Below are 25,798 nucleotides of genomic sequence, written 5' to 3'. Positions count from 1 at the left end.
GGGTGGGGGCTGGGCTGCTGAAGGAATACTTTAACATTCCTGTGTGACTGATAAACAACTGATCACACAGGAGCTACAGTACCTCTAGCTTGTTCTGTATTTTCTAGGTGCATAATGTTGGCTGCATGCTATCACAAACTTAGACTCATATTGAGGATTATGAGCACAGTTTTGACCGAGCTCTTTGTGGATATTCTTGTCTGTGATTGCAGAACTGAAAGAATTTCCGGCCCTTTGACCGGGCATGAGGTTTACTGAAAATGATGATGATGATAGATAATGAAATTAGGGGTCGTGACCTCTGTGCCCTCAAAGAGAAACAAGGCACTAATCAAACCTGCTAAATTGTGTTATCTTGCGGCTAACAGATGCTCTTACAGTGAAGTACAGCACCGCTTAGAACAGCAAATAAACAGCTATGATGGCTCAGTGCTTTCTGTTTACAACTGGTGGTATGAGCTTAAGGTGAATGCAACAAACATCCTTATAGGTACTTAGACAGGGAAAAAAGTCTTCACGTACCATGGAGGATTTGATGTCCTAAAATCCTCTCTATTTCACAGATAGTGCCCTTTCAAATTGGAACCGGAATTCAAATGAACCTGGCAAGTTTAAACCCACCAGTCAGAGCACAACAGAGTGCTGCAGTGTAGGCTATGCCCTACTTTAGCAGTCTAGCACTGTATAGTATCCCATTATTATTTCTACTGTGTGTGAATGTGGGTGTATATTTGTTTGAAGTCTAGCTTGTACACAGCCTGGCTTCCTTTCATTTTCCCTTCAAATATTCATGAAAGGCCAAACCTCCTTTGCTTCATTTGTGGTATTATGTGCACCAATAACAAATATGCCAATAAATCCAAATAATCGCAGGCCCACACACTAGAACAATGTGCCTTTCAACAACTCAAAGAGAAATGCAGCACATGCAGACAGCCCGTTTAGGAACATTGACCCAATTCTACATTCTCACAGTGGAAAACTAAGCAAAAACTAAGGTTTATTACAGTTCAGGTTTAATTTGTGGCACTGTGGACATCTATAGAGTAGTATTGGTAGTGAAGGGAGGGGTGATGATGCATGTTTTACAAATCACTGCATCTCCTCTCTATAAATTTAATTTAAAACTCTGAGCTGAACCCGACGTCATGAAAAGTGAAATGTTAGCATGCATTGGTTTCACACTGGGGGGGCTTCTCTTGAATTGGCTCTGCAGGGCAAAAAGTTAGCGATACGACCTTGTGCACTTGATACCATTATATGGCAGGGTGAGCGGGGAGTAAGATAAGGCAGAGACAGTGGGACGGGTAATAATACAAAGCTATGTGGGAGAAATAATGAATGACCTACTGATGAAACTCCTGCCTGAGGACAGGACTGACGTGGAACCTGTTTGATGCTTGTATGACAACAAGTACTGCTGCAGAGCACAAGCCGGTCTGCTTCAAACCTCCCACAGTCATGAGTTATCCACTATCACTATCATGTCATGTTACCAGCTATCTATTATCTATCAGTAGGGGTAGAGCGAGGGCATTGTGTGCATATTTTCGCAGATTTGTCCAACAAAAAAATGGACACAAACTAGTTAATTGTAAATCCCACATTTGCATCCCTGCTGCTGTAAACACCAAATGATCACCATCCATGGGCCTCTACAAATCCACGAATTCTTCACCAGATAAACATTTATGGGGTTTTTTGAAACATGAAACTTTAAATGTGTCAGATTTTTGAGAATTATGTCCAATAATGGACTGATTATAATCCACTGTAAGGGGCTCATATCAGTTAGTCCCCAATAGGCAGAGTGAAAGGGATGAAAATAACAAAGAAAACTACCTACATAGCCAAAGTTTACTGTATTGTACAAAGAACACCTAAAAACAAGAACCCAACATTGCAAACTTCACATAGAGAGGATGTATTTCATGGACACTGGGTTGCAACATATTGTCCTGGTAAATGTCATTTCAGGAATTTTATCCACCCACTCTGACAGCTTTAAACATGTTTCTGTAACAACCTGGATGTATGAATCACTCACCATCACAGTTCTCACACCCTTCCAGTGATTGTTTTCAGTAGCTGTGCAGAAAGTGGGAGCAGCGCTGATGTTTGTAAAGACATGTTCTGACAACTCTGTGTGGGTCATTAGTTTGCATACTTATGTTCCATAGTGAACTACGGCTCTTCATCCATGGGAATAAGAGAAATTAAATAAAAAGACAAGTCTGCAGAAAATATTGCCAATTCTTGCTCAATAATTTATTCATATCTTGACATTTTACAAAACAATGTACACAATATAAAAACAATTTCTTGTTCGAACTAACAACCAACCATTCAGCCAACCCTGAAGGACATCAAGCCGAGACAAGCAAACAACTTTGGTAAAGAATGGAAAAACTGTCTAAACTTTCACGGCTGGAGTCAGCAGCCTCAGTGTGTCAGTCTGTAGATGTCACGCTGTGAAGTCCTGGGGGCATACCTAACGAGTACAGGGCATCTTCTCACCCACATTAATCATTATACTCTTCTTTTGATCACCAAAAGTGTTGTCTTAATATTCCCAAGCAGACAATTGGGTGAGCTTCATGCAACATAAAGATTAAGAGTAAAGTGTGACATTAAAACTTAGTCAAAGGAACAGGAACTGTGCTCAGGCCAGACCTGCAGGTTTCTGTTAGCACACATCGTTGTACAAAAAAATCCTTCAATATTGGAGTGAGTGCATCGAAGTGTTCATCTTATATTGCACAGGTTTTCTTCTGTTGCTCCCTCTGAAGCTCTATCTCTCTCTGCTGTGGTCCTTTAAGGAGGAGTGATGAGGAGAGGGAAGAGTGCCCAGGAGCACAAACATCCAACGGAAGCACGCCTAATGTCTAGAAGGTGAAGGAGGGTGTGAACATTTGGCCCCAACTTCCACGCCAGTTAGAACTTGATCGATGACGTCCAAACTCCACTAGCTTCCCTGTGGTTTCACCTGCCGAAGTTCCAAAGTGTTGCAGACATGGCTGCTGAGAAGCTCCTCAGACAAGTAGTGGTTCAAAAAGTCACCTCTGTCCCAAACACCGCTGTGATCCTCTGTCTCATCTCTTCTTCTTGCTGTGTCGGAGCATCTTCTTCCTCTTCAGGATCATTTCATAAAGTTTCTCTAGGCCGGGCTGCAGTCCCTCGCCATCCAGTGCAGAGCAGCCCTGCGTGTGGTGCAGCGTGGACGAGCTGAGCTCATGGAGAGCGAGGACCTTCTCCACCTGAAACACAGTCATATGAGAGGACAATAGTGACAACCTGACACTCAGTATAGCATATCTGACCCATATCCCATCTTTGTGCAAGTAGTAACCTCCGGGCTAAAATATGAAGCCAGGCAAAAATTGCAGTTCTTTTAAAGTTGCTAGGGTGCTCAGAAAAACTCTGTTATTGCTAAGTTGGCCACACTGCTGACTACTATGATCCCTTGGTGGGATAATCAGGTAATAAAGTTTGACTCAACCTGACTTGACATTCAAAGCCAGCTTTGGGTACTTGAAGGACTTGTGGTCAGGCTACAAAATATATGAAATAAGTGCATTTCCAGAATTTTGGTACTCCAAAAGTCTATTTTCTGCAAAGAACTAACCCCCTGCCTCTTCTACCACACTTGGTTTAGCACCCTCACAGCTGAAGATGTAAGACTCTCAAACTTAACCAAAAGGTTTCTCTATATGCAAGATTTACAGTAAGTCTGAAAACTGCAGCTGTTGCATCTATTAAGATATAACATCAAGGCTCGGATGAGCCTAGTGATAGTAACTTATACTATACAGTACATACGCTGCAAGTATAGCCATTAAGAGGATACAGTCTGGGTCGCATCTGGTCCATTTATGTAGCCAGAGCGTTAACTAGCAGGAGGAGGTGAAAACGATAAACTGGAATAAATGCATGCACTCGTAAATGCACTTGTCATGGAAAACGAGAACCTTCCTTTTGAATCAACCAGTAAAATATTTGTTGCATGACTTGTTCTAGTTAATTGAGCTCACTTGACTTGTGTCCTGCTATGCGACCATTGTTGAGACCACAATGAGATGTCAATGTTGAAACTATGGGTCACGCAGCCCTACCCTGTTATTCATTTCACAAAATTGTATTAACAACAAAGCAAGACATTTTTCCAACCAATAAAATGAGAAATCATTTCCGCACTTCACAACAATACAGAGCCATTAATGCAAAAGTAGTTACCTCTAAAGCCGACATGGCTCCTCTCAGGTCCTGTTTGTTTGCTAAAACCAGCACAGGAACCCCCTGGTTCTCTGATGACCGGGTGATCCTGTTGAGCTCCACCTTAGCCTCCTCCATGCGTTCAGTCTCGGCTGCGTCCACCACGAACACCAGCCCGTCCGTCCTCCTGGTGTACGACTTCCAGAGGGGCCTCAGTTTATCCTGACCACCTACGTCCCAAACCTGGAGCATGGTGGAGTTGGTTTTGGAGTTGCCCATCGGCACTTTAATCCGCTCCATGTTGAAACCTTTGGTGGGGATTGTCTCAACAAACTCCTGCAGCTTTAGTCTGTAAAGGAGTGCAGTTTTCCCTGCAGAGTCCAAACCAATCACTACTATGTGTAGAGACTGAAAGTTGGGGAGGAATGAGGTGTTTGGGGCAATTTCTGTTAACTGGTTCCCCATGTTTAGGCCCTGTAATGTAGAATAACCCCTCTAAAGATTCATAGGACTAAATTAATTAGGCCTTCTTTTGAATCCTTTATATGGCTCTTTTCCTGGGTCCTTGTCTCACTTAGCGTGCCCTGAGATGCTTTGAGGTTAGCAGGACGCAGTCACAGGGGTGTGGGGTTTGGCTGGAGAACAGTTAACACTCCTGGCCTCACTTCAAAGGTTGGTGCAGGAGGACATTGGGCTGCAGTCACTGAGAGAACTGACAGAAAAAAGGGAAGGGGGAGGAGAACATGAGTCAGCGATTTTAACAAGGGCAGTGGGCTGTAAGTAATTAGAGTGGCTGAGGCTTAGTGCAGCTCCACTTCTCATGATGCAAAGGGCAGAATGACAAATACAACATTTGGCATCTGTTCAATAATTAGAATGTAGGTTTATACAGCAAGCAGGGTTGAGATGAGTTAAGAATTAATTACAACAATAGTTTAAAGGTAAAACCCATGTACTTATATAAGTGTTGTTCCAATACCAGTGTCAGAAGTGCCTCTGATGCTGTCTAAAATCTGGGATCAGGTATCTGCAAGTAAGCCTATAAATAGGATGTGTAGTGGCAAGACTCTGGCGATATGAGTGTCATGATACAGAGGTTACGTGTCAATACATTGTGATATATTGACATACTGTAAGCAAGAGGATATGTATAAGTTTAGGAAACCTCATATTATAAAAAAGAAACACCACCATAACATAACATGAGTGTAAAAATGTGATCCCATCTTATTGTGCAGTTAATGGCTAGTACTCAAAGTGTCACTCAAATGTCATAATGACTGACCAACATCTGATGTGCATCTTACAGGGAAAAAGTTTGACTCATACATACATACAGGAGTTTGATGTGGCACTTGACAAAAAAAGGCATAGCCTAGTCAAAGCTTCATAACTGCCAAACAGCCTGTTAATTTAAACAGAATCAGGCTGTAAAACAACGATATAAATAATAAAAGATCAATATAAGGTAAGTGGTAAACAGCTGTCGAAATAAAATGCTAATGATGTGTTTCTTTTTTTGTACTGGTTTCGGATTGGTCCAGTACTGTCCGATATGCAAATTTAGGTATCGAAATCGGTATCGGCATCTCTATTAAATATACCAAAAGTAATTTTGTGTTTAAAAAGACACGTTATACATTTATAGAACTTATGTTGTAAACTGCTGACAAGCTTTTGTTGTGATTGATTTCACAGTGAATGTTGAGCCATTGCATTTGCAGGGCAGAAGGCATTGTCAGCAGCTGTAGCCTAGTGTTTTCTGTTTCTAGCTGTATCCTGCACGAGACTGGAAACACGGGGATTAAAAGGAGCCTCCAGCAGCAGAGAAATGCAGACAAACACTAAAGGTTCTGTTTGTAATCGGGTTAAAACAAAGCCTCAAACAACAGATGGCAGCTCATGGGAAAAAAATAACATGCTTTCACACATTTGAACTATGTAGTGCAAAACAGAAGGTCTCAATAGCGTAACAAAGTTAAGATTAAGTTTACAAAAAAGTATAGCCTTGTTATCCTTCACTTGATAATGTGCTTAGCAGCGAAATCTTCAAAGGACAGTGTCGAGTGTATACCCGCTCTTAAGTGAACACACGGTTATTTGATATTTGTTGTAAAAATGTCCATATATCTCACCTGCCAGCAACTCCAATCACAGCAAACTTGTCAATAATGTTGCAGTATAAAGAATGTGAAAAATATCCCACTTTAATGCCAAAATAATCCCGAAAAAATCCGTTCACAAAATGTGCAGCGAGTAGATCCGCGTACTCCGTTTGTCCGACGAACAGTGGCAGCAGTAGGAGACACAACACCGGGGAAAAGCACTCCCAACCCCCCGCTGCTGACGTCACAGCAGCGGGAGGGACAGAAACTGTGAAGATGGTTCACTAACACTAATGTTACACAATGTTGTACTCTTTAAGATATACTTTGATATGATTATAATATGAGTAACAAATCAATGCTGTGATTTTAAAAATGTATTAATCATTAGTTTTTACATTCACAACGCTCCTTCCAACCTTTTTGTAATATAACTCCGTGCTTAACACTTTTCCCCTAACAACCAGTATAAAAAGAAAAAGGTTAGGGTTAGCTACGACATCAAAAGATTTTATTTATTTTTATCTTATAATTTTATTTTCAACCTTATTAGAATATAAATTTGTTTTCCATTGCATTGATTTGATTTAATGTCTTAATTCGAATTATTTATTGTTATCAGTGAAAGCAGAGCAAAAATGGAGAAACATTATCTGTAATATTAATGTAGCCTAATAATAAGTGTTTGTTTGTGTTTATGTCCGTGTGCATGTGTAAATTAATGAGGTGCATTGTAAAACTAAAGAGACAAATAGATTTTTTTTTTTCCAGTGCTGTCAAATAACTCAAGAACTCAAAATTGGATTTTCAAATTATATATCAATTTCCATTCATTATCCTGAGGGAAGGCATAGGGGGTCAGAAAGGGGGGAGGGTTCTGGTCCTACGTACGAACTTTTGTCACTGTCACATAGGAGATGCTTCTTTATTTTTTTTCTAGTTCTTCTCTGTAAAATTGTAGGGGGAAAAATGACAAAACTGACAACATAAAAATTTAAAATCCAGCCTGGGAACACAACCTTATCCAACAATATGTTTTGTGTACAGTTGACAATGCTGATGTATTATTGGGGGTTGTAGTCTTTCTGTGCATACAATTCTAATTGCAACTGCTGCAGAGCTGATTTGTGTGAAAAGTTAAGCCAAAGCTGAAAGGCTGATGGAAGAATACTGAATGCAGGCCGATGTATAAACGCAGCAAGTAATTGTACAGACCATTGGTACAGACCAATCACAGTGAGCGCATGGACATGTTGATGATGCTGTTCACCAAGCTCAGGTTCCAGTGTGCTACATGTGTAAAGGGGCATGTCCAGACAATGTCAGGTCCTTTAAGCAAGACTGCTTTGAGTAGGCTATCCGGAGGCTAACCCAGCTGTTATGCAATGCATTTGTCTACTTTTTTGTAAGGTCCCTAAGAGGTAAACGGTAAGCAAGAAACAAGCTAAATTGCAATAATGCTCAAAAAGTAACAGGTTCCTCCTTAGAAAAAGACTAATTAAAAAGAGCTTTAATGACCGACTGAAAAAGTTCCACCTCAGCCACAGCAGCTCAGAGTGCCGGCAGGCCAGCAAGGGTCATAATGGGTAACATAGCACAGCTGACATCATGCGTAAGCTGTATTGATTTGCATTGTGATGGTGCATGTACTTCCTCATCGTTATGCAACACTGATGGCGATGTGGGTGTCTGCAAAAGTGTGTGTGTGAAACAAGTGATGACCCGCTGAATGGTGGTTTGGATGAACGGAAACAATGATGTAATCGATTATGCGGAAATTCAGACACAAAGCAGCTATAAAGGTCCTGATTTGAATAGATCATACAGTTGTCAGCTTCATGGAATCTAAACATTTAGAGCACCGGTATGTCAAGGGACTTATTCATTGACAAAGAAACTGACTGACTGTAGTTGGGGAATTCATCTGTCTAAAGGTTTTGGGTGTGTTTTACATCTTTGCAGGTAAACACTAGTGTTTATCTGCAGGAATTAGTGGTTTAAGGTAAAACGCAGCCATGCAGGCCCTTCTTCTCCATTGCACAGTGTATTAGCACCCTCTGCTCTTGACAAAAGGAACAGCAACTTATGATAATACAGTTCTCAGTTGTCTGGCTCAGCACTCAGTTGGTTGTTGAGGTCGTCCTTGTGAAATGCTAAACAACATTTTGTTACTTGTGCACAACACTCTTTGTTACCATCTGTTACTCAAATATTTAGCACATTTTGAGCCCCCTGGTTTTACACTATGTCAAAGAAATGTGTTGTGTAGTTGAAGTAACTTATTCATTGTCACAGAAACTTCATTTAAAGGTTTTGGATGAGTTTCACACATTTGCAGGTGAACAATGGAGTTTTATGAGCTATTTTGGGAAACACATTTTTAATGCTAAGGTTTAAAAATTAGAAATGTGCCAAAGCAATTGAGAAAAAAAAAATCTTTCTCTGTATACAGTCTTGGAACTTAAAAGACAGGCTTTGGTATCATCTTAGAGGACTGAAAGAACCACAGCTTCTACTTCTCTGAAATGCATGGAGCACTCTTTACATTTTCTTGCGCAGGCCTGAGAAAACATTGGCTCACATACATTTGGAAAGTTGTGCCATAATAGCAAGAACACAATTCTGTCTTGGTTCCACACTACACAGTCCTTGTTCTGTGAATTAATAAATGTATTGCACTGAATGGGGATGTAGATTTTCTCCTCGATGTCTTATATTGAAATCACTTCAGGGAGAGATATTTCATGGCCAGTATGCACAGGACCTCAGCATTTACTAAACCTTTAAATGCAAAAATGTATCAAGCTCAGTATTTTTCAATATAATGCACGTAATACTTCAGTATTTATCTCATTGAAGGTTCTTTATGTACTTCATAGATATGTAAAATAATAAAAAAAAGAAAATAGACCTTAAACACGTAAATCACACAGAGAAGGACAACACATTGAGCTGGAGCCTTTGTTAGAGAGTCACAGGAGGTGGTGAACAATGATTTATCCATCCCACCTTTCTGCTCCTCTCTCTCTAAATAGTTCCCAGGAGAGCATTGTGTTGCCTGGAAACTCCTCTTAACAAGGTCAGAGACAGGAGAGAGGTAAAGAGAGACTGACACCTCAGCCTTCACCAGTCCTCCACCGAGGCTGCTGCAGCTGCTTTCTCTCCAGGGCACAGGCCAGGTGAGTGAACACTTATTCACATGCTCACCGTTTCTCAGACATCACTCTGCTTAACTGTAGAGCCTGCTGTTACATACATACTCCTCTGTTTTGCTTTTAGAGCAAAAGTAATGTGTCTCTTCTAAATGCAGAATAAAGACATACTTTGATGCTAATATTAAGTAAAACCCTGAATTATATGTTGCATTATGGGTTTCTTTAATTTCCACACAGGGTACAATAAAAATATATAGAGAGAGAGAAGTCAGTGTGTCATATCATTTAAAAGTGTATACTGCATTCTGTATCAGCTTCATACTAATCATAAACCTGTGCATTATGACGTATTTACATGCATTACAGATTAAATACAATTTATCATCTCAGCGAAGTGGGTCAAACTCTAGAGTAGCCGTGATAGGTATTCATTGTGTGGCAGGTGACAGGAGTGCATGCAGAGAAGGTAACACAGGAAAGAGATCAGTAATCAGAGGAGCTGCTGGCAGTGGTTGGAAGCTCGAGCAGATCAGGTGACACTATTGTCAGATCAAATGGCTGTAATGGAGTTGGACAGAGAGGAAGCAGGTGTACATCTATTCTTGTTTGGTCCTAATGAAATATACTTAATTTAATTGTAATGCCAAATGCTACTCTTTATTAAGCTAATCTTTATGTTCAGAGTATTAAACAGTAACTTAACGCATGCGTTTCACTTCCCTGTCTGGCTTGAAGTTTTAAGTCTGTTTCACTGATTAGGTCAGAGGTGTTCTCTGGTTGCGCACCAAAATTGAACCAGCACGGTGTGTTGGTTTAGCTCAGTGGTTAAATCGCACGCCGCATGTATAGTGGCATGCCCTCGATACAGCGGCCCTGGGTTCCATTCCAACCCCCTGGCCTTTTGCTGCATTTTGTCCCGCCTCTCTCCTCCTTTATTTCTCACTCTATCCACTGTCCTACAAAAAAGCCCCAAAAAATAAATAAAAAAATAAATAAAATAAATAATAATAATAGATATAATATGTAGCATCATTGTCATCGAAGGCGAAACACATATTTTACATAGCATGACTGAGTCCAAACAAAAAGGTTCTGCACTGCTTGCTTCCCATTGTGCAAAGACTTAAAGCAAGTGTTTAAAATTGAAGGGGGTCAAAGTTAAGTTTACTGACAAAGTTAGATGAGAAGATTGACACAAAATTATGACTTAGAGTTCCATGTAAGGCTACAGCCAGCAGCCACTGAGCTTAGTTTAGCATTGAGACCAGGAACAAGGGGAAACTAAAAGCCTAGCTCTTTCTTAAGCTACACCTTCAGATTAAAAAAACAGGATATAACAGATTTTGTTAACATTGTTCAACAGGTATGAAAAGAAAGTGAGTAATATCTTCATTTATCAGCGGATACAAACATTATTCCAAATGACAAATGACATGTTGGACATGTAAATATGCAAATCTGTGCTAATGTTGTGTTTAAACCTTGATTCTACGCCCCCCAGTGGCCAACTTTTATCGTTGCAGGTTTAAATACTCCAGTTTGCCTACCTAATGACCGACAAGTAACTGACCTAATGGTTGTAATGTCTCCCCTAGTGTGTGTACATAAGGATGTCGGCTATGCACTGGGAGGCCAGACGGCGTCAGTGTTCTCTGGACAACAGGATGGCCAGACACAAACTGCAAGTAAATAACATGTTGCAATAATTAATTAAAGCAGAATGTAACTAAGTAATCTTAATCCACCACTTGTGACTTCGAGCAGAGTTGATGTAAGAAAATTCAGACTTTTTTTCCCTAAAAAGTGTTTAGCTGATGGAGGTGCAGCAGTCTGACTGGGCTACTTTATTATTGAACAACAGCAGGGCTGAGTGGTAACTGAGCAGAAACATGACACCCCAACATGGGGCAAACCTATTTCCTGTCTGAGTGTGACAGCTTGTATCCTGTTACTGATTTCCGTGTCTCCTATTCTCGGGATATGTTTAGATTTAAATAAAAAACAAAACAAAAAACCTAAGATAGCTTAAATTTACTCAAATAAGAACCTACCCATTCATCCAATTATTTGATTGACAAACCAAAGAGAGGAAGGAAATATGAGGGAGAGAGAGACGGATGACATGCTCGTAATTGAACCCAGGCATCTGTGAAAAGGACTCAGAGTTAATGCGTCTGACGTCTTACTCCGTTACTCTGGCGAACCAGAAAAACTTTTTAGAGAGAAAATCCACAGGCAAAACTGAGGTCTTCTGCTATTAGCTTGCTGGTATTACTGGATCACTGGGACACAGCTCACTTAATGTTTCTCTTCAGGAGGGAAGCGATTTTCAAAGATCTTCTGTAGAAAAACACAGAAAAGTCAGATATAAGAGCTGAGGGGTTAAAGGTGTCCTGTGTGGTTTTACAACACTAACACTATGGAGCAGTGTCTATAAGCATGGCTGCCCTCTTTCTATGTACTGTACACAATCCTGTTGGTATCACGGTACTCCTGTGATTGACAGCTGTTGGCTGTAACAGGAATCAGTTTTTCAGAAACATTTATTAGAGCTCAGAGATACAAACAGTGTTTTGGTTTGCAAAGATTACTTTTAATGTTTGAAGAAAACTCCATAGGTCACATTAAAATTCAATGAAGGCCATTGTTTAACAGGTCTACTGTTAATAGGAAGAGTTTCCATCTTTTGACATGTAAGCTTGAGAGCTTCTTGTGTCATTTTGCACTGACTGAATATTCAGAGTACATTTTGTTTTTGGTGCTGAAGATTTGGAGTGTTTGTTACAGTTAACTATTTCTCTGTTGCAGAAGGATTCTGACACCAGCAGCAACGCAACTGCATCAAATACATCGAATACAACACAAGAGCAGACAGGTATCATTATTTTTTCAACATAAAGATTTTAAAAACAACATTGCATTAATATCATTCATTCAAAAAAAGTAAGGCAAGTTTTACTCACCTGTTCCACTTATAGACTGCGGCGTATTCCAAATCCATCACAAGCCGCACCCGACCCATCATCATATCCCCAGGTCATACCCCATGTTATTTACAATTATCTTCATAAATACTAATCACACATGTAACGCCACCCCCACATACACCTACTACTTCCAACTCAAGCAGTGCTACAGTCATGTTGACTCACAGCTGAAACATTTAGTAAATCCACATATGCTTTTGTGGTTTCTATGATTAGCATTGTGATTCTTTGTTTATGGTTGTTGCTGTAAACATTTTGTATGCATTTGATTTGTTCAGTCCTTATTTACAGAATGAACTGTGTCTGCGTTGTGCATTTTAATTATTAATCTGACATACCTGAATCTGGATATTCTGTAATAATATTATTTTTAATGTTTATGTTGGTCAAAATTAGCTGACCGAAGCCCCTGCTATGAACAATCTAGCCCCCCTGTTTGCAATTACCTGGTGCCACTGCTGACCCACAAACACTACACCTGCACACAAACAGCAGGTCAGCTGTCACAGTCCAGAGTGCTCTTATTATGAGGGGATATATTGAAGGATTCATGAAGAGCCTCACAGTCACTCCACTCTGTGTCTCAGATATCACGAACCAGCTATAGTGTTTTCACAGCAATGACCTCAAAGATTCACTGGCAGCAGAGTGAAAGCAAACAGTATACTTAGCCATCACTTGGTGACACTCTTTCTATGGGCATTTTTTTTATTTCATAACTTACGATGTATGGTGTGATTTAAACATTTCAATTCTCAAAGACTCCAAGTTAACAAAATATGAAGAAAGGATCCATACAGGTAATTATTTAAGCATAAAACAAGGACACTTGATGGAGTTGTGTCTAAAACTCTCTTTTAGCTCCATTTTTGGTCTCCACCAAATCCTGACAAAACTGGCACGCTAAGGGTCACTGTTGATGCACTGTGGATTTATCACTAAGAGTAACACATTTAACATTACCCACAACATCCATTATAAATTTAAAACCATTGGTAAGTGCAGCTTTAACCTAAGCAAGATTTGATAAGTATGTTTTCATGTGTTTAATGTGTGTTCCCAGATGGTGGACAGTGTCCCCACTGTAAGGGCGACCTAAAGACACCTGTCCATCACAGTGCCAAAATCCCCAACAGATACTCAGTAAGTGTCAGCACTTCTTTTTTTAAATTAATGAATCAGAGCTTTTACTTTAATAAGCAGGCTCACTTATCATAGGTGATTACCACTTTCTTGTAAAAGCGGGGCAAATTTTCAGATGGAAACTTTCTTTTTCTCTTACAGTCTTTACAGTACAACCAGCAGTGGTGAGGAAGATGCTGCTCTATGGTAACCTCAAGGTTTACTCGACCAAGTCTGGAAGCTCTGAACAGCAGCTCCATGTGATTGAAACATGTCTCTTTACCAAGCACAGCGGAGCTCGTGGTCATCTGGAATATGTGTCTTCTTGTAAATTCTAATCACATTTTAAATAAATTAATAGCATGTACTTTTTTATTTCCTACCATACCATAAATGGTATGGTAGGAAATAAAAAAGTAAATAAATGGAAAAAGGACCTCAACATGTGCATCAGTCCAAAAACATTTCCAAATTGCTTAAAACTGAATGGTCAAACATAAGGAACTGTGTCGTTATGTCAGGAAACAGTGAAATATACTGATATAAAAATAAAAACAGAATAAAGCCATGACAAACAAGCGGTAGCTTCAACAGTCTTCCCAAAAAAAAAATCCTAGACATAACTATTTAGAAACAAAGAAACGTCTGTCTATCTGGTTACATAGTTCATCATCTGATATTTGCCATTACAACATACAAAGAATCTTATGGCATGATGTGACTCTGACGTCCTTTAGTTTTTTACTGTCTTTACTTGTATATTTGTATTCATGTTCGGTAAATTGTTGAATAACATAAAAAACAAAAGAAAACACTGAAGCCATATCTCGGAACCAAAACAGTGACAACACTCCAATTTACACAGAATACATGGAAATGTATTACTTACAACCAGTAGCATAACAATATGGATCACAATTATCTTTGATTTATTTCAATGATTTTATTTAGCATAACCTTCAGTAATCTTTATTTTCAAATAACCAAAATAAATTGTCAAAGGATTTCCCAATTTGACAGGATTTTGGCTTTTAGATGTTTTCTTTCAGAAAGTCTTTGAAACCCATGACCAAAAAAGTCTTATGGATGCAATTAGGGCCTGTGTCCACTAATGGCGTTTTTTGCACTGGCAGCACCCACAACCTCAATTTCAGAGCGCTTCTCATCTGTGCTTACTGTTGTTAGGTTAGAAAAGTTGTCTGGCGGCACTATTGCTTCCCTTGGTAGTGACCATTAAGTCTATTGGTCTGTATGCTTAATATTTGCTTTTATTAAAGGAAATTTTACAAAGAAAAAATAAAAAACAATGGAAAGGAATCATGTCCTGGCATTAGCAGCAGAACTAACAAAAACGATTGGGTGGTGAGGGAGAAGGAACATTGATGATTGCTCTCAGATCCAAAAGTTGCAATAACTTCAACTGACAGCGCTGTGAGGGCAGCAACACAAATACAGCTGAGGACGTTTTTGTGATTAGGATGCTGAGCTCTGAAAACTGCATTGGTTCTTATAGAAAATAGGTGCTGCCAGCACAAAAAAACCACTGTTAGTGGACACAGGCCCTTATAGTAAAAATAAATAAATACATTGCTGGGGACCCACTGGACGCCCCTCAAGGACCTTGGGCTCCGTCGTATGTCGTCATGTTAACAGAAAAATAAACCAGAAATGTCTCATTGGTGTAATGACTTTAATCGGATACAGATTGATTTGTACATCATAACCATGTTCATAAAGTGCAACACAGAAAAAAAAGCTCAAACACTCCAGCTTCTCTCCTTCTCCTTAAATACTTCACTTATAATCTTACACTAAAATGAAAATATCTCAGCTTACCATTCCTCACGGAACACAAAGGTTGATTTAAAACTAAATGACAGACATTACAGCATGTGAAACTCTTCACCTTCAGTGCACATTTCAGCCGGGGTCCATTTCACCACATGGGATCTGTGAGCGTGATGTCTGTTAAAGGGACTGTGGTGAAATCAGCTGACTTTGATGCAAAATAAAACCTGGGAATACATTACATGAAGCTTAAGTAGACTGTGGCGGATAACAGCTTTCCCCCCAGGAAACTGTATGTAGCAGGAGATGAACTGAAACAAGACATTTCAAAATAAATCATATGAGCAAATATCTTTATAACAGTTAAATCTTCCATTAACTTTGTAAATACTTGTCACCAAAACATGTTTGAATTACAGTTGGTTGGTGAAACCATTTTTTAACATGTGGCTGGCAAGATAGTCCTGTGTGACCTCAACAGTGATCACTTTGTATGAAACTGTTCTCTTGTATTGTTGCTGACAGACCGACTCTTGGAGTCATAACCTTGTGTCTACCGAACTTTCAGAAAACTTTTGTTTTGAAAACTAAGTACTATTGGTAAATGGAATGTACTTATATAGCGCTTTTCTAGTCTTCCGACCACTCAAAGCTGCTTTTACACTTTCACTATTGAGTGGGAAATGTCGCAATACAAATGCAGTAAGCTAGATGGGAAAGAGAGTTAAATCTTCTCATGTAGCTTTGTTAGACTGCCAATAAATGTTAAAAAAAAAAAAAAAAAAAAAATCCAGAATTAGCATCCTTACTTTAAGATTTTTGGGCCCTGTAAATTCTTATTAATGCAGAAAACGTAGTTAAATCCTAGAAGTGCTGTTTTTATTAAATTATGTCTTTGTCTTTAATCACAAATCCTTCCATTTCTTTCATTGGCAAACAAAAACACAATCTTAAATCAATCTTGCAACTTTTTTCACAAAGAAAAACACTAACACACACATACAGCAGTGCAAATTCAACCACCACACAATAAGCCTAAAAATACAACAGCTCATCTCTTAACACAGCTTTTTTTTTTGTTTACATTTCCAGACATCGTCAAGCATTCGAAACAAAAACACCTTAAACAATCTTTACTTAAAGGAATTAAGTTAACTGATAGTCATAGCTTCCAACTAGGAGGTTCTGTATCTATTTATACATTTGTGAAAGAAAAAAAAACAAAACATATTTTCACATTATTACACACATTGTTTTTCCGGTTCAAGTTTGGAATGACCTTACTGTTACTGTACATACTCTTCATGTGCGCTACCAAACAAAGTGCACATGCTTTTAGAGTATCAGCCCACACATCTGACCACTTTGTAGACACACAAAAGAGAAGACAGGAGTGCAAAATGATATGAATTGATGTGAGCTTGGTTGAATCCTATTCTTATTATTAAACTTACCCCATCTCACTTAAACATAGTCACTTAAGCTGCCTATTGTCTCAGGGGATAGAAACATGTGTATGGTGATAGATAGATAGTTCTATTCAATATTTCCTCAGATCAATAAGAGACAAACAGATGTGAAGTATTAAATGTTATGTTTGCAACTTCCATTGAGACATGCAGGCTCCAACCTAGAAACAGGGAACATTAAATGAATCCACTCACAAAACCTGAAGTTTGAATAATATACACTTAATATACACCGAATGTAAATTATTTAAACTTCCCAAAACATGTAGATTTACTTATCTATAAGGTCCAGTCAAATGTATTCATAAAACCCACAAGAAACAAATAATGCATAAAGAGGCTGGTTACCTGCATGCCTCTGTGGAAGTAACAACTACATGTTTATTTTGCTCTCAGTACGTGTCAAACAAAGATTTTATTGGGTCTTAGGTCACTTTGAAGTGATCTGAAGTTTGGCTAATTTGGTCTTGACGGAAAAAAACACATCCATGTAATTTCTGGTCTATTTCATGTTCACTTTGGCTTTTTCACAAACAAAGACTGACAAGTACCTCCTTCACTGGACAATCAAGGTGAGGTCATCACAAGAGCCATCAAAATAAGCGCAACTTGGCGTAAATACAGTGCTTTCATTACATAATCCCTTACGTACAAAATCCCTAAACTCACATGCTGAGATGCATGCATAATTGTGGTTACCAAATGATTTGCATAAATGTAGTTTTCTTTTTCATGCTTGAATACTATTAAATCTCTTGGTTGGTGCATTTTGCTTTCTGATCATACACATTACACAGCCTAAGACCTCCTTTTCAGGCAGTCTTGATGCAGTTTGTTATGTCAATGCCACCGTTTGTTGACATCTTTCACACCTGCCTTAACAAAAAATTAATTAAAAAATCTAACCTGAAAAATCAGAAAATCTCTAGTTTGAAGCGTACTGAGAGCTTGAATCTAACCGGGTTAGAACCAGCTAACATGTTTAAGACATCAAACAGCTCAACAGAAGAAGCTTAAAAGTCAAGACAACAATGTGTGAAAGATGGCAGGGTCAATGGTTTCTGCTGAATGAATGGTCCCAAGTGAAAACACTCAGCTAATCAAAGGTAGAAGATGCTTTCCACTTTCAGTAGTCATATACTCATCTACAAAAGGTTACGTAAGGTACAGTTCTGTGAGAGGTGTGTGGAAACCTACATATGATTCAGTGACTTGGACAAAGGTATATAAAATAAAAAAACTACTATCATAAAATTGTCATACTCCACACAGATTCGGACTTTGTACCAAGCTATAAGGCTCATGATATACTTGCTTTTAACCAACATGAATGTTTAGACAAATAGCTATGAAGGATGCAGCAGTGTGCATACTTGCCTGTGTGCTGTACTGCGGGTGATTGGGGGTACATGTAATTCTACATCACAATATTTTTTGGTCCTGACTTAACCCAACTGGAACTAAAAATCTTATGTTATCTTGCTGGACTAATGCAACAAATAAGCTCTGGGGCCAATTTACAAAAGGGTTGCACCTTTTGCAGCTATTAAACTTGTGCAATTGAAACAAAAAGAAACCAATTCTTAAAGCCCCTGCAAAATGTGGAATGCACCTCACACGGCACTAATAAGCAAATAGCGTCTCGGCGTATTTGATATTTGGCATTATGCAGACAATTGGTGCCCTTTCTATGCAAATGAACCTCATTGCAAAAAAAAAATCCAGGTCACAAACAACTGCACTAATGGCAGTTAGAGTAAAAGTATTGAAGTCTTCAGAGAGTTGGTGGTAACTGCTGCGTAACAAACGGGGAAACTGATACCAGATCTGTCAAGACCGGTCTTTAAAATAAACTGAAAAAAACCCCAAAACCCTGCCCTCTCCCCTCCGAGCTTGTTATCTGTATCTAGATAGCGTTTAACTCCCAGTATGTCAGCACGTAAACACGGCTCTCGCAGTAGAGAGTGAAGCATCTGACATCTCTTGTCAACAGTCAGAGACATGACAAAAGCAAATCACATGAAGCTGCAAAACTTTATGGGCGTGTTTTCGATGGAATATTATCAACGCATATCTTTGGCAAGTTGGACCTTTAAATCGTGCAGAAAGCCGTGGGAATTGATGCTCAATATACTTGCAACACATTAAGGAATAAAATAGAGATTTTCTTAACAATACAACTGTAAATGAGTAAAGTAAAAAATGGCCCAAACGCTATGTAATGTAAACTCTATGTTATGTAAACTCTAAGGCAGATTTAGTGCAAGTAATTCCGTGGACAACACTGGAAAATCTTCTTTTACAACTTTGAATGTTGGTCTATATAAACTTATATAACATTGCAACACTTACTATTTTAGAGACAGCCGGGGTATTAGTTGACCTTCAAAGAATTCTACTTTTGTTTTTGTTTGTTGAGTTTGCTGCTGAAAGGACACCAACATGCTCATGCACCTGCAGCTATCGCACTTCTAAACAGAGATTTGATGTTCTGTGTTTAACTCTGAATCTTCAGCCCACACAACAAATTTACCCTTAGCTACTTATAAAGAAACCCTCGAACCTTCCTCTTCATTTGGCCTTTCTACATTTGTGGAATGTTTGGAAATAATTTCTGACGATTAAAAAGAACAATCTCACAGAAACACATTGTTAAAAGCAAGTATATCAGTGGTCTGAGCTTTTTGGTCCATTGTAAAAGCACACAATAACTTCAAAGTGGATTTTCGACCTTTACTGTCTAGCGTGTAAACACATGCTCTGACTAAAAGGCTGTGTACCTATTTGTGACCTGTGATGTGGATTTGCTCAATATTTTGTAAGTGCTAATGTAGATAATTGATATCATCTTGCTGCTTTGTAGCTCACTGTGTATAACTGTCCTTGGCCACAGCAGGAAGGTAATAAGCGTAGCATTTTAATGCTACCCGAACTTTGATATTTCGATATAGGTATAATCACATCTGCTAGCCTCTAGAGTGCTTTTTACAGTTCTGTAAAATCTGATTCTTCACTTTACATTATGGAATTGAAACTTTAGCTTACTGTGCTTACTTACTATTTGCTGCTACTAATGATTTTTACTAGGCTGTATACTAATCCTTGACCTCTTGGCAGACTTCGGAGGGGCTCATGGGATATGTGGTCTTAATTTTTGGAAGCGCTAATGCTACACAAACAGTAGTTGATTGTTTCTTCATCTCTCTTAAGTTCCTACACAAGGCAGCTGCCTTTCACAATAAAAAGCCTAAACTGAAATTAATACTACAGAAAGTGGGTGTTTGATGGTCCAGGTCAGTAGCCCAGTGAGCTTGCTGGAATGTCTCTTCATCTAATATGACAGAAGATCAATCCAGCTGGTCCGATAAGAGGGGGGATGGCCGGAAGAAGAAGGTTAAAAAGGTGGATGAATTGAATTTCTCTCTTCCAGTCTTTCTGCTTCTTCTTTCTTTATCTGTAAATTCTTGTTTCATCTCCTTCTCTCTCTTTTTTTTCTCTACACTTCCTCCTCTCTCTTGTGTCAGTAGCGAGTAGAGTACCAGTCATTGTCGGTCATTTGAACCAGCTCGTTGACCACATCCAGAAGATTGTAGTTATATTTGTTTAGCAGCCGCTGGTTCAGCGGCCGATCCCCAAATCCCATCTCTACAAGCACGGCCATCATGGTTTCCTGTGTGGACGCATCCACTGGAGGCTGTGCAGGAACAAGATCTCATCAGTCCATAAAACCTGATTCTAATCATATGAAACCTAACATGCCTGGCTGGTTTCTTAAGGTTTTAGGAGCAATCTTTAAACATGTATACAGCGCAGTTTGAATATTTGTCTCACTTATCGTTTTAACCAGTTTGTGACACATGATCTCTTGCCTGTTTGTGATCAGCTCTGCACACTGTACACAAACCAACTAGCTAACAGTTTACTATGCTGGAATTAATTGCAGTAAGTATGGATGGATAGTGACTGAAATAAAAGCCTGATGTACAATTCATTGTCAATGTAAACTGCTTAGCAGGATTTTTTTTCTTTTTAGACCAAATGAATTTCGTATGCATTTAAATGTAGTAATTATTACAAATATTGACTATAACATTATAATAAATAGGTTACAGTATAATAATAGTAATAATTATACTTACAATAGCAAATACAGATAAACATGTCTTACATATCAGGCTACAAGTACGCTTTTTAACTTTCGGACATGGGCAAAATAGGCAGGGTTGGAGAGAAAAATACTAGGACAATAGCCAATACTGCTTTTGATATCTATGACATTGAAGGTAATTTAGATTCATTTTTGATTTATAGCTGAAATCGTGACACCCATAGGAAGATTATACTCCAGCAACCACAGGCACTCATTTTCGTGTGACTGTTACATGCACCACAGTGCCAACATTGGAATCAGGCTGTTAAAACTTGTTTGGGACATCCCTACTTTTAGTACTTTAGGAAGACAAGGAAGTATGAAATAAGAGTATTGGATATAAACTCTTTGCTGACCTGTGTGGGGCCTTGTCCAGTGAACAGGGCTTTGTAGGCGGAAGCAGCTACTGACAGAGCTCCTTTCACCAGGCCACTGGTGATGCCTGGGTGTCTGAGGAGAGACAATAGAGGTTATGATCAGAACGTTGCTGCTGCGTGAAAAGCCTTGGCTGTACCTCCACCATAGCATTTCTAGGATATTCTGCCTTTTTCATATTGTTTTTATTACATTATCCTCATGACCTGTGTCTGATTTTTTTTATGTGTGTGTGAGAGACCTTGGGTCGTCAGGGTTGTCCTCTTCTGTGTCTGCAGCAGCTTCAGTTTCATCTGTCTGAGTTTTTTTAGGACCGGAATCTGTTGGAGAGCAAAACATCACGTTATCTTCCACAACACCCAGTCACAACCTTCCCAGTTTCAAAAATAAAATGCACAGCCAGTATTTACATCTATATCTCTATATATCATCTATATATCTATAACATCTATGAAACTTGGCAGTATAAAAATAATTTTAAAAAACCTTTAACTGCTGTGATTGAGTAGAGCCCCATAGAGCTGCTGTTTCACTGGTGGCAATCTTGCGATGTACTTACCATCCTCTGTTTGGTACAGATCTGAGCCCTCTGCTCCCTCAACAGCTGCTGTAGGGTCCACATCTGTTTCTTCACTGCTCTCTGAACTGCAAAGTATCATTACATTCCAAGTTTTAATAACCAGCGCAACAATTACAAGTGAACCCCCTAATACCCTCCAAAATGTAATCAAAGCTGCATTAAGGCCTGCTGTAGCAGAATAGTTAAAATGCATAGCACTTACTTTTGTTGTATTTCACCCTTCATACTGACCTTGGTGTGACGATGGTTTTAGGCAGCGCCACCACTTCAGGTGTCAGAGGTTCATCGTCCAGCGTCTGAGACGTGCAAAGCATGTCGTTGGCACTACTGGTGCCTGACACACCCATCCCTGAAGCTGACGCAGCATCAACCTCACCAGGCTCCCCATCAGGGGTGGAACCATCCGGGTGGTCAGAAGACGGGGTTTCTGGGTCTGTGGGGGTCTTGGCTGGGATGTCGCCGGGCTGGGACAGAGCAGAACTGCAATTGCAAAAGGAATTGAGAAGACAGTAATGATGAATCTTAATTGGTTTACTTGTAATTTAAAGTTTAATGAACAATAATAAGGTCCCACTGTTCTCAAAGTAGTACTTTTAATAAGCAGCACTTTAGCTTGTGACTATTGCTAAAATCTAATCTCAGATCTCCATGACAACACAAGCTGCATGGGGTGCTGTGACTGCCTTGCTACACATCACATACCTGTACATGGACTCCCCCAGTGGGCGACTTGTGTCAAAGCAGTCGGGGAGGATGATGATGTAGTCCTCTGAGGAGGTGGAGGAGGAGCGACTCCTCATTCCTTCTCTATTCTCTTCCTCATCTTTATCCTTCTCCTCCTCTGACCCCTTCTCTATCTCCTTCAGCCTGGACTCCACACAGATGCTCTCCATGTGGGACTCCTCACCTGTATCTGTGTAGACACCAAGAAAACACATTAAGAATTTTGAAAGCCAAATTTGTAGCAGTTTCTAGAAACTTTTCATCTGTGAGCTATTATCAATAGTTTAATATTGTTTCTTCCCAGTCCCTTGCCAATCCTTACTTAGCAGCCATCAGTTTGTGTGTCCCCTAGGGCACTATGCAGTTTCTCAGGCCATGGCGCAGGCTGCCAGTTAAGCTTGTTTAAACTGCTTTGGTTTTGGCCTCTGTACAGGCATGTTGTAAGCACAATCTCACAGTGGACAAAAGTAAGCAAGGCACTTTCACTCCCCAGCCTTTGTTTGCCAACAAACAAACAGTTACAGCAAGTGAAACCACCTAAAACCACAAATTCTTGTTTTTAAAATTATGTTTGTAAACGGTTTAATCGAACAAGATTAAACATGCCAATTCATACCGTTAGAGGTTTGGTAGGTGTGGCATTGAACTTTAGACAGAGCCAGACAAGTTGTCTCACCCTGATTCCAGTCTGTATGCCTGGCTCTTAACCAGAAGTCTTATTCAACAACCTGTTTACATGTGCAAAATCAGACATTGTAGCTCCTCTTTAGTCAAACAATTTTCTCTCAGGCACAACATATCTTAATGATAAGATATATTTAGGATCAATGTCAACCATCCTTTGTTTTGGCTTCATCTTAAACCCTGCAATTAAAAAAAATGCTATTTTAGTTAATGAGTGAGTGAATCAGCTTCTTAAGCAGGAATGAAGAAGAAAGAGTTGTTTAAAATGTATTAAGTATTATTATTATATTTCAGAGCAAAGTGAATTTGTTTGTTCAGTGGGACTCAGCACACACAGCTCAAAACACAGCATTTCACCCAGGGGCCTTGCTTATGGCCTGGGTCACGCAGATCGTTGTGGGACAGATTCGCCTTTCGTTAGCTTGCATTTGGTGGCCTGGTCAAGTGACCAATAAGTTGGCAAAGCAGTAACCCAAGAAGTTGTTTATTAACTCATTTGCCGATTTTTTACTTACCACAGATGATTTTAATTTGTTTTTGATCTGAAATTTGAAGGAGATACACTTTTGCTTCTTTTAGCTTTACTGCTGCTATAGTTTCAACATTGACAAGACTTTTTGCAGATTTTTAAATGAATTTAGCTGACTGTTTATAAATTGACAATAATTATTGAAAATATGAACTAAATTGCTGAATTTTATTTTTATTATGGTATGTTATTTTAGACAAAACCATGGTAAAACAGTACTTTTGGTACCTAAATCTAAACAAACTGTGACCATTTTGTTTTGTTTAGTGTAACAGTTTGCTTAGGTTTATGGTTTAAAAATATGTATCATGATACATTGTAGCGAATGCTGTGTTTTGGTTTAACATGGGACACAGTGGTATCAGCTTTGATTCATCAACAGGCCCCAAAAGTGAGCACTGCTATGTCCTGCAAAATAACACCTATCCAGGTGAAATGTTTTTGGTTCCTTTGTAGTACTGCAGAGCAAAGTTACATGGACAACGGTGTGAACAAGTAAACGCTGCTTTTTCCACTAACCTTGAGATGGAATCATTACTGTAACCATGGTAACTGTACAAAACAAAGATAGCGAGGCCAGACTCATAATACTTCCTTCAGAGCATCCTAACAATTGAATCCAGTTCCGCAATAAATTAAGGTATCATATTATTTATTAAAGAGTCATGTTAAGAGCTGGCAAGACGTCAACACTGATGCTTTATATAACTTTAAAATTAATATACTGCATCAGTCTCATCTGTAATTTGGACTTTAACCACTGATGTGGTTAACTGCATTGTGTGTGCTTTTTACTGTGGTGTATTATATTTTATAATCGTCATTATTCTAGGCTGCCTCAAAACATCACGCAAACAGACTGAGACTGCCAACGAAAACTAGACTTTAAGCTAACGTGTGCATTTACATCTTTTCAATGTTGATCAATGTCCCTTACCAACAGACAAATACCAGTTAAAAAGTCACCTGTATTTGTGTTCTCCTGCAGTATGGAAGCCCTGGGTGAGCCATGGAGCGGGGTTGGTGCTGAGCTGGGGCCAGGTCCCAGGATCTGGGCTGCAGACAGCACAGCAGGCAGGGAGGCTTTCAGCATGGGAGGGAGGGAAGCTTTCAGTGTAGCCGGCGGTTTCTGGGGGGTTTTAGGGCTGCTGGGGCTGCTGTTTGGGGTCTCCTCTGTTTTCATTATTTTACTCTTCACGCAGGAGGAAGAGGAGGAGCCGCCCTGAGCTGCCGGACGCACCACTGAAGACAAAAAGGAAGTCCAATGAAAGAGGATGTTGACAGAGAAGAGAAAAAAAAAAAGAGAGTGACCAAGCAAGAGGTCAGATAAAACAAGAATACATCTTAAACTGGCTTTTACTCATTAGTGAACTGGTGAGTTGCACTCCCAAACTGTAGGGGTGCTATTGCACAAAAGATAACAATATTGGATAATGTTGCTCCAATAATCTCTAAATGCTACATGGATTTATTAACATACATTTTCTCTTCTCTTACTTTCATCAAGAAAAATTCCAGTAATCAACAACTGGAATCAAATTTAAGGACAAAATAAACCAACAGGCTTAAAATCAATGTAAAAGGGCTGACTGACCTTTACCTGTCCCAGAGCGAGACCCTCTGAGAGGGGCGTGGTCAGGGGCCTCCTCCAGGGTCATTGAGCGGATCACAGTCTCACACACAAACTGAGTCCCGCTGATGTCATCATTGCCTTCCTCCTGAGCTGGGACTCCGCCTCCTTCCGTGCCAGCTCCCGCCCCATGAGGAACATCTGAGGACCAGTGACAGGTAGACAAATGTTATGACCTTTGATGTTTAAGTAAGACATGGATACATTGCATGAATGTTCAGTGGGCCACACAAAGGTAAAAAAAAAAAATTTGCATACTGAAAAATTTGTTTTGCTGTTTCATTTTAAT

At 39.4% G+C, this 25,798-nt stretch overlaps 2 protein-coding genes across 2 annotated transcripts in view; both read right to left on the bottom strand.

The window, feature by feature from the left end:
• Positions 1-2,254: 2,254 nt before the first annotated feature.
• On the bottom strand, positions 2,255-6,487 carry LOC138602913 (ADP-ribosylation factor-like protein 4D). Its single transcript, XM_069674539.1, has 3 exons — positions 6,348-6,487; positions 4,234-4,924; positions 2,255-3,257 (listed from the first exon to the last, which is right to left on the bottom strand). Exons 2-3 carry the CDS (start codon positions 4,675-4,677, stop codon positions 3,093-3,095), a joined length of 609 nt encoding a protein of 202 aa, XP_069530640.1. The 5' UTR covers positions 4,678-4,924; positions 6,348-6,487; the 3' UTR covers positions 2,255-3,092.
• Positions 6,488-15,260: 8,773 nt separating this feature from the next.
• Positions 15,261-25,798, bottom strand: part of nbr1b (NBR1 autophagy cargo receptor b) — a 29,950-nt gene continuing 19,412 nt past the window's right edge. The window contains exons 16-23 of the mRNA XM_069674339.1: positions 25,474-25,650; positions 24,846-25,121; positions 22,646-22,856; positions 22,175-22,423; positions 21,923-22,008; positions 21,605-21,683; positions 21,345-21,438; positions 15,261-20,532 (exon numbers count right to left, since the gene is read on the bottom strand). Of these exons, the coding sequence (XP_069530440.1) occupies positions 20,359-20,532; positions 21,345-21,438; positions 21,605-21,683; positions 21,923-22,008; positions 22,175-22,423; positions 22,646-22,856; positions 24,846-25,121; positions 25,474-25,650 (1,346 nt within the window). The 3' untranslated portion in view covers positions 15,261-20,358. The remainder of the gene's footprint in view (positions 20,533-21,344; positions 21,439-21,604; positions 21,684-21,922; positions 22,009-22,174; positions 22,424-22,645; positions 22,857-24,845; positions 25,122-25,473; positions 25,651-25,798) is intronic.

The sequence above is a fragment of the Semicossyphus pulcher genome, unplaced genomic scaffold, assembly GCF_022749685.1.
Source record: "Semicossyphus pulcher isolate SPU_LCO1_2020_fin unplaced genomic scaffold, fSemPul1.0.p SCAF_23, whole genome shotgun sequence".
Lineage (NCBI taxonomy): Eukaryota > Metazoa > Chordata > Actinopteri > Labriformes > Labridae > Semicossyphus > Semicossyphus pulcher.
Note: the sequence above shows the minus strand (reverse complement) of the source record. Positions and strands in the feature narration are given on the sequence as shown.